The following is a 12,427-nucleotide window of genomic DNA, read 5'->3' on the forward strand; positions in this document are numbered from 1 at the left end:
GTTGACTGCTGATTCAAAAACGCTATGGCTGAATGTTGTGGTCTGCTACTCCCGGGGTTGATCTGCAACTGCAAATGCCAGGGCTGAATCTTAATGGAAGAGCTAGGTTGTTGCAGCAGAAAACGCTAGGTATCTGCTCCAAAAATGCTGGCTGATCTTGCTTGCTTGAAAAAGCTGAGTCTTCTTGCCGGGGGGGTCTTGCTTGAGAAGATGCACTATGGATGTCAGGTCCCTGCTGCCTCTGCTGCCAGAAAGTGCTAGCGCTAGGTTTCTTATGTACTTGACTTGCTAATTTGCCCTACCCAATTTCCCAACAATAGTCACTTAAAAATAATAAGTGTAAAATGGCTAAAATAGGGAAAATAGGTCTATGCACTGTAAAAATGCTCCCGATGGGTTTTGACTGTAATCTAATGATCATGCTGTGTGCAACCAGAGGATATGCATCTATTCTAAGTGCCTAGGTATGCACGGTCTGCGAACAGACTCACAAAAGTGCCAAAACACTTCCTAAGCTAGGCTAACTGAACTAAACTGAACTGAACCCATGTCATGAAGTAGCTTGTCCACGTACACATAGAATTAGAAGTGTGCGTGACACTAGACACCCTTTCTCGGATTCCAGTGCCGCTGGCCCGACCATCTCGTGGCGACTTGCCCTTCTTGACTGCGGGTGAAACTCTCGGTTGTCGGCCATTTCACACTGGCCACACAATGTCCGGCCATTTGTGACTTCAACAAGAGGGTCCCAAAAATTAATTAAAAATCAAGGGAAAGAAACCGACGACTAAGGTTAGTGGTTGCCACGGCCTCGTGACATCCTTAATGAAGCAAGCAAGTTGATACCAATGAGCATATTACCTACTTGAAACACCACCTAAATACTACCAATCAGTGCGATTTACTTTCAAAGAAAGAAAAAGGCTAGCTATTCATCTTGATCTGATCTGTGTAGATAATTCAGCTTAATTTCCATAGGAAAAGCAAAAGACCGCATTTAACTAACCTCCCCATGAGTAGGCTCCTGAGAAGATTGCCCTTTGTCAGCAGCCCTGGACATATTCTGCATAGAACTTTCTAAAGAATGCATTGATGCAAGGCCCTTTGAAGAGAAAATCTCCGGTAAAATCTTCCCGTCAGTGACAGTCAATGTTCTTTCCTCATTACTAATGCCCTCTTGAGAACCTGAAGACCCCGCACTAATGCCCTCTTCAGAACCTGAAGACCCCGCAAAAGACTTCACTCGCTCATTCACAGAGGAAAAGGCTTGCTGTTAGCTCCACGAAGCACACAGCAGAAACCACAAGCAAACAAACAAAGCACGGTTTTAGTCACTATAATTATGATAAGGATCGATAGAACAGTTCACATATTCAATATACCTACCTCCATAAGTTGTTTGAGCTGCAGTACGGTCCCAGGCTTTAGCGTTATACCTGCGACAAAAACAAAACTCTCAATAGCAACAAGAGAAGTTCAAAGTTACGAGTTCAACAACACATCAATTCACATGTCCACCAGCACAGCTGCTCTTGCACGAGGTTTCAACGAGCTCTAGAGCGCAAACGGCCTGGCAGCTTCCATGGTTTAAGGAGATACAATTCGATTGGATAGCAGCATATAAAACAGTTTTAGGTGAAACAAACTAAGAACAAAATGATTAAAGCGTACTTCATGCTACAAAATATTCTTACCAATCCCAAATCCATGGCCAAGACCAACGCCACATCCAGCTCCGGCCTGTATATTCTTGATGCCCAACTTTTTCCCCTGAAAAAAGAAACCATCTGTTTGGACAAAACCACTTCTATCCCACAAGTAGCCTTTCTTCAAACTATATAGACAGATTCATGTTACCAGACTGTCTACATGAGGTTTGAAGCTACTAAAAGAGCCAATGGCTTCACCAGCCACACTCCCTACCACAGGTATGCTCCCTGATCCAGAAGAAAAGAGGTGTAAGAAAAATGTAGCAGGGCCTACACATTTATCGTTTACTAGGCACATCTGCCCCTCAGCAACTGTATGTGCAACATCTTAACCATGTGTTTCTAGCACAATGTTCTGACTTACTTAGCCCATCCATGCATTTTAAAGAAACAGTGATCCGGCCCTATATAAGGACGCTTTTTAGCTCTTTATAAGGCTCGCTTGCTACAAAAGAGGCCTGACCAAGATATGAAGAATTGATATTGTGCACAGAAAAGGCTAAGGCTGATTAACCACAATGGACTGATCACCATCAACCTTCGGTGAAAGCGACTACATAGTATACACACCTCACTTTGGATGCGCCATGGTCAAATATGGTAACAAACTACTCACATGTGGGGCAATTCACGAAGCTTCAATGATGAAGCCCTATTTTTTCTTTTGCAAGACAAATCTAACAAAACTGATGTATCCAAATTAAATGCTATGACTTGAGCAGCCAAACTCTTGCATGTTCTATTGTTTGCTCTTTTGTATTCTACTAGAGAGAAACAAAACAGTCACATTTTGGTTTTTAATGATAAATTTCCCCTTCTTGTATTCGACTAGAGAGAGACAAAACTGTCACATTTTGATTTTTAGTGATAAATTTCCCCTTCTTGATTGCTTAACTTCTGTCAACAAGCACGGTCCTTCAAAAATTAACAAATGAGAATCTAGATATATACGAAGAAACAATCGGAGAGAAGATAACGAGATGTAAAGGCTTGCCAATGTGGTTTGGAGCAGGTATAAAGAAATGCATACGCATAAATATATAAGCAAAAATGATGCAATTGAGTGTTCTCTCAACCCAAAAGGATTAACGGTTTATTAAAAGCAAAGATGTACATGTTAGAGTGTTGGAGGTCATCTCCTGGTTTTCCCGTCTAAATCTTGTGAGTGAGGGCTTCTTTGTGGCTATGCTCGCCCTTATGAGAAAAATGCTAGGCTGAGGGTCTCCTTTATACTGACTTTTTAGGTGAAGTCGGGAAACTTGTGCTAGGTCGGGAAAATGTGCAAATGTGCACACATGGGATTTTTCTGACGATAAATCAGTGGCTACTGATCTCCATGCAGGCCATAAGATGATCTCGAATCCATGGCCTTCTAGATGATATCCTCCATGGCTACTTTTGAGAGAGAGGCTCCCCCAAGTGATGTGGAAATGTCCAAAAGTCGGGGATTGTGATGACACATCTACTCGCAAACATTGGATTGCCTCCTGGATCAAGAATTCCCTTGTTGGATGAACGAGTCCCCGTTTCTCCCTGTTAGGGCGTGAGGGCTGTTTTGTGGCTATGCCCGGCCAGTGTGAGGTTGTTTTCTTATGTCAGGTTGTGTTTAGCCTTGGGTTTTGGCTTGGTTCCATGGCCATCTATGCTCCTGCAAGCTGGGAGTATTTTTCCCCAACCTTGGCACATTTTTCCCTTGAGCCCTATGAGCCTCCAGTGCTCCCTCCTGAGTTCCTCCTAGTTTTTCCCATTTTCCAGGCTCATGGAGCTGGAGGAATGGGTCAGGCAGCCAATCTAAGGGCCTATATAGGGAGAGGGGGGGTCACATCATTAGCACTATAGTTGAGCCCAGAGGGGGGGCACCCTTCCTTGGGTGCCCTAGAGGGGCTTGTGAGCTATGCATGGGCAGCCAACGTTTTTGCTGTAGATCAGCCCACGTTTTTGCTGCAGATCAGCCCAGTGTTTTTGCCCAGCAGATCAACCCCAGGCGTTTTCCATGGGCAGCCGCTGCATCGCTTAGAGACCATCTCTGTTATGTTCCGCTTACAGGAGAGGAGATCTGGTCTAAGACACCATCGGGATGGGCGTCCGATGTCCGGGCAAACGTAGTGTGAACCCGGTTAGTATAGCCGACCACTTTTATAAAAGGGAGGCCAAGTTCTCGTTTGTAACTATGGACCCCAACTAGCAGAGTACTAGTGGTTAGCCCGTGAGGCTAGGAGTGTGCAAGGTTACCTCGAGGAGGTGAGGCCGGGTGGTATGGGACACTTGGTCTTACAGGTGCACACCTACGTCCTCAGATGCTAGCTCCATCACGGGGGTGCTACCGGATGGTGGCTATGGTCGGGTGGTGTAGATGGTCCATGTAGTCGGGAGATCCTCTCCAAGTGTTCGTGTCATAGTATCAGAGCCAGCTTGGCTCCAGGAAGGACCACGTGCACACCTATGGATTGATTCGAGTCAAATAACCTCAATTTCATGTAATTTTTTATGAGTGTTGTTTAATTATCTGTTTTTCTTCTCGACATAAGCGTGTACGTGAAAATCAACACTCCTTTGGCTGATTTTGGGTGAAAATCAGAAGCTTTTTTATTAATTTTGCTGATTTTTTATGAAAATCAGAGAATTACTCATTGACGTACCAATTTATGATTACAATCAGCATATAGTAATCTTCTCAATCTCTCTGTATTCTCCCTCTATGCAAAGCAGAGAGAGAGAGAGAGAGAGAGAGAGAGAGAGAGAGTAGTACCTCTCTATGTTGGACACAATATTGTTGCAGCGTGGGCAGAGTCAAAGGAATCGAAAGGAGGAAACGCTGGCCTCTCCAGTGTGGAGAAGTTGCAACGCTCGCTCCAACATGGGCTCTTTCTTGTGTGTTAGTGTAACCGGCCCGTAGGGCGGTAGGCGTTGGCTTTCACCCAAAATTCTTTACTTTATACACACACACAGAGCACTTTGCAAAGAGAACCTGTAATGGGAATTAACACTTCAACTCACACACGGCTCGGAAGCTAGAATGCTCCGAGCAGACGCCGACAACCTGTAGGCCCCAAAATTGGCGCCCCTTTCGGTATTTCTTTATTCTTTAGGAGGGTAAATTACAAGGTAAGGTCCTGGGAATCCTTCACGTGTATCCACCTAGATACCATTTGATTTGGCCAAATTTCGGCAGCATAACAGCCCCAAAACTTGCGCGAAACCAATTCCCCTGCTGGAACTCGCTTGCACTATACACCCTCTGATTCCTGTCCAAAAACAGTAAATTCAGCACGCTGTATTTACTGGTTTTTGCCCTGTTTTCAGCCCCAAACAGTCCCCTAACTGTCCTTTGCCAGTGGGGCACGATTCCCAGTGATCCTGGCGTCCGTACGGCTGAAAAACAGTGAATTTACAGCGCATACACAGCGCTGATTTTGCACCTGTTCGGTGAGGTTATGACCCTCACCAGTGCCTGCTTTGGAGCAGCAGTTAGCTACCCCTGTTCCTGCTCAAGGAGGCTCTTGCCTCAGCACAAAAGCATGAACCCACACAACTGTACATCAGTCAAATGAGTAGCCCTCTTGTGGGGCATCACATAACTGCACGTAGGGGAGAGAGAGAGCAGTGTGTAGTGTGCAGGGCATCACTCCTAGCACCACACTGTACATGAGAGGGAAAGAAAGCACTCCATAGCTCTTAACCTGTGACAGATTGCAAATGAGGCTTCTCCCAGCTTAAAAATCAGCGCCCATTTTTCTGGAAGAGGCAAGTCCCTGAAAATGTGACACTTGGCGCATTTACAAGCATTTTCCCGTTTCGGGTTCGCCGCTTAAAAATATCCCAACCGACGCGTCAGTTGACTTCGCGGCAGAGTTATAAAGTGTTCCCCTAGTCATACCGAAGGTAATGACGCGAACACATTTCACGGCCCAAAATAGCAGTTCCCTAAATTTTAGGAGATGCTTCTGTTGGGCTCATACTGGTCTTCTGACCATCTATCCTCATTGGGACCGCATCCAAAAATGCAATGTGGCCCAACTGTCGCATACTTTTTGTTGGAAGTCCCACCTTGACTTTACGCCTTAATTGAGTTCACTTCCTAGCATCCACCAACTTGCTAAGTGCGACGGGGGGACCTATATGATCTTGCTCTGAGCCTAGACATCCTCTTACCATACGAATTCCAGTGCCGACCACTTCCCGTCTGCGGGTGAATCTACCGTTCACATTGGCCATACAATGTCCGACCGTTTGCTACTTCAAAAAGAGGGTCTTAAACAAATAAAATAAACCCCATTGGAAAGAAACCAACAACCAAGGTTAGCAGTTGCCACATCTCTGTGACATGGTTAATAACTGCCACGTCCTCGTGACATACCCCCCTCTTGAAATCGCAAACGTCCTCGATTGCATACCATAAATACACGCCACTGATGATCTTGTGCTATTAACACTCTTTTATCATCGCATGTATCCGCAAGAAAGGTCGTAACATACATAGATACAAATGACTTAATGAGGCCTTCATACTTTTGCCATTTCCATCTATGGCACTGAATTCATATGTACATTTGATGTACTAGCTCTATCATTACCCCTCCTTTGCACACGTTGGGTTGGGGCATAAGTAGGCTGTAACCCAAAGGCTTCAAGGTAAAGCTGCAATACATTTGGTGACTCTGACAGTTCATGCTCTTCCATCCACTTTGCATCCATAGGCGGATAGTTCTTGAACTTCACCAAATAGCGTCTTGCAACTTGTCCTTTAACTTTTCTGTCCTTATGTACCAAAACTTGCTCAGGTACCAAGATCTCATCAAGTTCTTCAACTTCTGGCTGATCCTCAACTGGCATATCTTCTGGCACATCACCCACGAAGGGTCTTAGAAGACTCACATGAAACGCATTATGAATCTTCCATGCATCAGGCAATTTCAGCCTACAAGCCACATCGCTGATCTTGTCAAGCACTTGAAAAGGCCCATAGTAACGCATGCTGAGCTTAGGAAACAGCCGTTCCTTGCCCTTCATCTTCTTTAACCTTGCCTTTTCGAACCTTAAGAGAACCCAATCACCAGGTGATAGTAGCAATTTACGACGGTGACGATCAGCAGCCTTTTTCTGTTTTGCCTGAGTCTTCTCCAAGGCAACTTTAATCTTCTTATACATCTCATCCATGTTCTCAACATATCGATCTGCCTCAAAGATCTTGTCCTTTGTGTGCAAAATGGGAGGAACCTTTTTGCCGCCTTCAACAATTTCAAAAGGTGCTTTGCCAGTAGACGAATGCACCGTATTATTGTAGACTTTTATGAGTGTAGACCATCTGCATGGTTTGATTCATTGGTACTTTGCACTTCAATCATTGAATTTCATAAAAATGTTTCGTGTTCTTTTGTTGAATTTCGGGATTCTGACAAATCCACCTTTAGCGACTTATTTCAAGGATGTTTTTCCTAATGAACTACCTCATGGCTTGTCGCTTTCGAGAGAAGTAGATAATGTCATTGAAGTGGTGGCTAGTAGTCAATCTTTTACGAAGCAACCCTATCTGTTTAGTAAAACTGAGGAGGACAAGATTCAGTGACAATCAAAAACCTCTCTCGACAGGGGTTTTGTTCGGCCAAGTAATCCCCCTGTGTAGCACTTGTGTTACTTTCTCAAAAGAAGGATAACACTACGTACTTTTGCGTAGTAATATTGAATAAGCTCACTGTCAAGAATAAGTATCTGCTCCCCCGTATGGATGATCTGATAGGTCGACTCCATGGAGCGTTGTCTTTTACGAAGATAGACCTACGATCGAGCTATCATCAGATATGGACCAAACTGAAAGATGTTCCTAAAACAGGTTTCAGATGATGAATGATCTGCTGAGACCGTTCCGTTGTTGTATTTCTCGATGACATCTTGATTTATAGCCGGAGTTTGTCTGAGCAAGGTACTGAAAGCTTAAAAGCTTTATGTTAAAGCCTATAAGTGCTAATTCTTTAAGAAAGAGCTTTTGTATTTGGGTCATATTATTACTCACGATGGAATTCGCGTTGACCCTGAAAAGCTGGATAAAGTGCAAAATTGGCCCATTTTAAAGAATGTACACCAAGTAAAGTCCTTTCTAAGCTTTACTGGATTTTTTGCAAATTTATCAAGGATTACTGAAACCGGCCCGTAGGACGGTGGACTTTGGCTTTCACCCGCAACTTTACTTTAAGCTTTAACACACAGAGAAACCTTGCAGAAGGAACCTGTTAGGTGCAACGGAATGATTGTTTGCGCTTTGGTCAAGATGAGTGCTCCCGAACTGTGCTCAAGGTTCCTTTTAGTTCTTATGGAAGGGAGAGCCTTCCGTTCTTAGTGGAGAGTGCTCTGATCACGAACAAAGTGAATGGACACTGTGCGTGCAAGTGTATGAGACTGAGAGATAGAGAGAGAAGAGAGATACGACACCAGAGACGTTGTAAAACCCTCCTCCGAAGGCCCCACTCTCGTCGGCGAGAGTGGTCTACTTATGATTGCACAAAGTGGTGCAATGATGATGCAATCTGGGACTGCCGATGACGACAACGGTGATGACGACGACGACTTTATGGCTGAAATCTGTGGTCTTCTATCTGCTGAATTTCGGGACTGTTTCGGTGGCTGAAAATCTCTGTTTTGGCTGCGTTTTTATGGCTGAAAATGGGGGTTCTTTTGCATCCAACTAGGGTTGAATTGTCTGCTATGGAGACTACTGAAAAACGCTGCTACAACCGCTTCGGAATGGCTGAAAACCAAATCGCTGAGGCTGATCTGTATCCTTTAGCAAAAACGTTACGCTATCTGAAATCGCTGATGGAATCCAAAAACGCGGATGGGCTGAAATTGGAAATGCTAGCAATTGAAGGTGTTGGCGATGAGAGAAATCTGCAACGCTAGGTATGCTGGTGAACATGCAAACTGAAAACGCTGGGCTCATGTGTGGCGAAGGTGGGGGAACCAAAAACGCCAATGGTACTACTGGGGTTCTGCTGAGAAGGTGCCTGTTGAGCATGCGCTTTGCTCAAGATGAGTGCTCGGTTCCTTTTAGTCTTATGGAAGGGAGAGCCTTCCGTTCCTAGTGGATAGTGCTATTATCACGAACAAAGTGAATGGACACTATGCGTGCAAGTGTATGAGACTAAGAGATAGAGAGAGAAGAGAGATACGACACCAGAGACGTTGTAAAACCCTCCTCCGAAGGCCCCACTCTCGTCGGCGAGAGTGGTCTACTTATGATTGCACAAAGTGGTACAATGACGATGCAATGGACTGATGCAATCTGGGACTATGCTGATGATGACGACGATGATGACGACAACGACTTTATGGCTGAAATCTGTGGTCTTCTATCTGCTGAATTTCGGGACTGTTTCGGTGGCTGAAAATCTCTGTTTTGGCTGCGTTTTTAATATTTATGGCTGAAAATGGGGGTTCTTCTGCATCCAACTAGGGCTGAATTGTCTGCTATGAAGACTGCTGAAAAACGCTGCTGCAACCGCTTCGGAATGGCTGAAAACCAAATCGCTGAGGCTGCTCTGTATCCTTTAAATGCTAGGTTGTCTCAAAAACGCTGATGGGCTGAAATTGGAAATGCTAGCAATTGGAGGTGCTGGCGATGAGAGAAATCTCCAACGCTAGGTATGCTGGTGATGATGCAAACTGAAAACGTTGGGCTGATGTGTGGCGAAGGTGGGGGGACCAAAAACGCCAATGGTACTGCTGCGGTTCTGCTGAGAAGGTGCATGTTGAGCATGTGCTCCTGCTGCCTCTTCTACCAAAAAGTGTTAACTTGGGTTTGCTTATATATTAACTTAGCAAAATTGCCCTACCTACTTTTGTTGGAAAGTCGCTTAAAAATAATAAGTGAAAATACCAAAAATAGGGAAAATAGGCTAAATGCACTGGAAAATTCCGCTGACTCAATCTGATGGATTCTGAAGGGAATTTTGATGATCATGCTGTGTGCAACCAGAGGATATGCATCTACACTAAGTGACTGGGCATGCACGTCTACGAATAGACTCAGAAAAGTGCCAAATCACTTCTAATCTAGACTGACTGGACTGACTGAACCCTAATCATGCTGTAGCTTGTCCACGGACACATAGGGTTGGGATGTGTCACGTGACAGAACCCTCCTGTTCAAAGTGAGGTACTGGTACCGAACTGTATGGCGTCGAGGGAGATCGCCAATAGCATCCGGAATCCTAGAAGGGACTCTTCGCTGGCCCACTCTGATGTGTGGGTCGTGCAGTACTTCAACTTCATAAAGGTCTGCAACGCTTGCTTCTTTGGGCCGCGCCGAAAGCGACACAAAGTCTTCTGTGGCTCCTTCTTTGCTTCAACCTCGTCTGGAGACCTGCTTCTTTCGTCTTCAAGAATCTCCATGGCTGAAAATTCCTGAAACCATTTCCAACACAAAACCATGAACATACCCAATTCCATGTAAAGTGAAGGGAAAAAATCTTGTCTTTTCGAAAGACTGTGTATGCAATGTAGATGAACATAGAGACAGAGTGACAATGCGTTCATCAAACACATGCAAACAATGAGATTGAATCTTTCTCGTTTGATCGAGAGTAATCAACTGTGGCAATTCACAACGGAAATGCCCATGCTTAGTGTTCATACTTTCATGTGCTCTTTCGGAAACTGTGTCAAGCCAAGGAAGAGACATGGAATGTGACTTCCTTACATACATACCTTTCAGCTTTTCATGAAAAATCTGCATACATTCGTGCTCATCCATGAGAGAAACGTGCTCAACATACAATATGTCATGCCTAGGAAAAGGGATCACATAGAGACGCTGACTAAAATACAGGGAACGATCACGAATGAAACACTCGAACAATGCGTGCGTATCAATCATGCGAACACATAATACTTCCTGTGAGGGTTCTTTGGACCTAGGCTCGAGAGCCAAGATCAGTTCTTCTTGGATGATCGAATCGTCCTGTGGGGGTTCTTTAGACCTCGACTCGAAAGCCAAGATCGGTTCTTCATGATTGATCGAATCTACAACGAGGTTAGCTTCGCTAGAAAAAGCATCAACTAACACATCATCCTTGTGAACAATCACATCATCTTCATGCAACTCATCATGCTTGTGAGAAATCACATCTTGATCATGCAAAACATTTTGCTTGTCTTTATCATCCAAATCATCATACAAATCATTATCATTCAAATCATCATGCTTCTCATAATCATGCAAATCCTGTGTATCATGTTGTGGAGAAAAAGAGACTGAGAGAGTTTCCTTCTCCTGAATCCTTTCAATCTTGTCCTGCATATTAGCAATGAGAGATAGAGAATGAGCAATGTCCTCTCCATGAATGACAATTGGAGAATCACTTGTGGCATTGAGAGTTGTTAGTCTTAAAATCCATGAGAGCGTCATTATCACGAAACCATCGAATGCCCAAAATCATATCACATCCTGAGAGAGGAGAAACAACAAATCTTCTAGTGAAGGCAGTCTGTTGAATTGCAAACAACACATCAAGGCACTCCTCCGTGATGAGAGCGTCCATATTGGGACGAAAGCTAGAGACCTCGATAGGAGATCTCGGACTAACTTCGAGGCGGGCTCTCTCAACAAAAGAGGAACTGATCACATCATGCATACTACCTGGGTCAAACAATATGACAAAACGGTGCCCCAACGTACGACCATAACATTTAATGAGAGAATCATCAATGGGAGGGTCCTGAGAAACTTGGGGCATACTCGTGTTATCATTCATTACATTGATAGAGGAAGTGGGTTCTGTGGATTCTTTAGATTCATTCGATTCAAGCTTAGAACATGTTCTTTTTATGTGACCCTTAATGTGACAATGAAAACGACCTTCCTTAGAATAAGTGTTTTGTTCTTCTGACGTGATGTATCCTTCTACAATTCCTTGTGCTACCTTTTCATCTGGAGTAAGCTTAGGTTTAGCAATTGTGTTAGCCTTATCCTTAGATTCATTGGAAAAATTCTTTTCCGAGAGATTGTTGGAAGATTAGTTAGAAGAGTTACCATTCTTACCGTTCTTAGGGTTCTGAGAAGTCTGCGAGGTACTTGTGGAAGTCTTGTTCTCCTTAGGCTTGCCCTTGTTGTGCTTCATCTCCTGTGCGAGAGCAATCGCTACCGCCTTGTTGAGATCGATTGGATCGAGTACCTCGACATCGTACTTGATATACTCATCCAATCCAAAGGGAAAAGCGTCTTTGCGCTCATCATCCGATTTCCGTAATTGAGTACCGAGCTGCAAAACACGATTAGAAAAAGACATAACCTGCATACCATTTGGCTTGAGAGAGCGTCAATCGTCCTTCAATCGTGCGAGGTACTGAGGTGGCATAAACCGCGCCTTGAGCTTGTCTTGGAAATCAGCCCAATTGAAGGAAAGGGGCGTGAATCCGTCGGCTTCCTCTAGGTGCACGGCTAACTGTGCCTCTTGCCATGCGTGGTACCAATTAATGGCATCACCAGCAAGGTACATAGCTGCCGTCAAAACTTTGCTATTTCTTGTCTTCTTAGTTGTCCCAAAATAAGCATTAAATTGATGCAACCAAGAATGAATAACCGTAGCATCCATCTTACCGTCATACTTAATGAAAGTCAACTTCTCTGACTGGATGGTTGGAATCCGCGTCGTGGCTTGCGCCACTAGATGAACTCCCACGATCTTTGGGTGGTTCGGTCTTCGAGGCAAGTACCTATCGAACCA

General features: G+C 44.4%; 1 protein-coding gene across 3 annotated transcripts in view; it reads right to left on the minus strand.

Annotated features, from left to right (window-relative positions):
- Positions 1-12,427, minus strand: part of LOC147457352 (dynamin) — a 104,183-nt gene that overhangs the window by 58,599 nt on the left and 33,157 nt on the right. For all 3 annotated transcript variants that reach the window (XR_015188102.1, XM_086512249.1, XM_086512250.1), the window contains exons 2-5: positions 1,858-1,937; positions 1,695-1,770; positions 1,387-1,436; positions 1,007-1,270 (exon numbers count right to left, since the gene is read on the minus strand). Coding sequence is in view for 2 of the 3 variants with exons in the window: in XM_086512249.1 (XP_086368375.1) it covers positions 1,007-1,270; positions 1,387-1,436; positions 1,695-1,770; positions 1,858-1,937 (470 nt within the window). In the remaining variant the exon portion in view is untranslated. The remainder of the gene's footprint in view (positions 1-1,006; positions 1,271-1,386; positions 1,437-1,694; positions 1,771-1,857; positions 1,938-12,427) is intronic.

Source organism: Adiantum capillus-veneris, chromosome 5 (genome assembly GCF_014529385.1).
Source record: "Adiantum capillus-veneris isolate H3 chromosome 5, ASM1452938v2, whole genome shotgun sequence".
Classification (NCBI taxonomy): Eukaryota; Viridiplantae; Streptophyta; class Polypodiopsida; order Polypodiales; family Pteridaceae; genus Adiantum; species Adiantum capillus-veneris.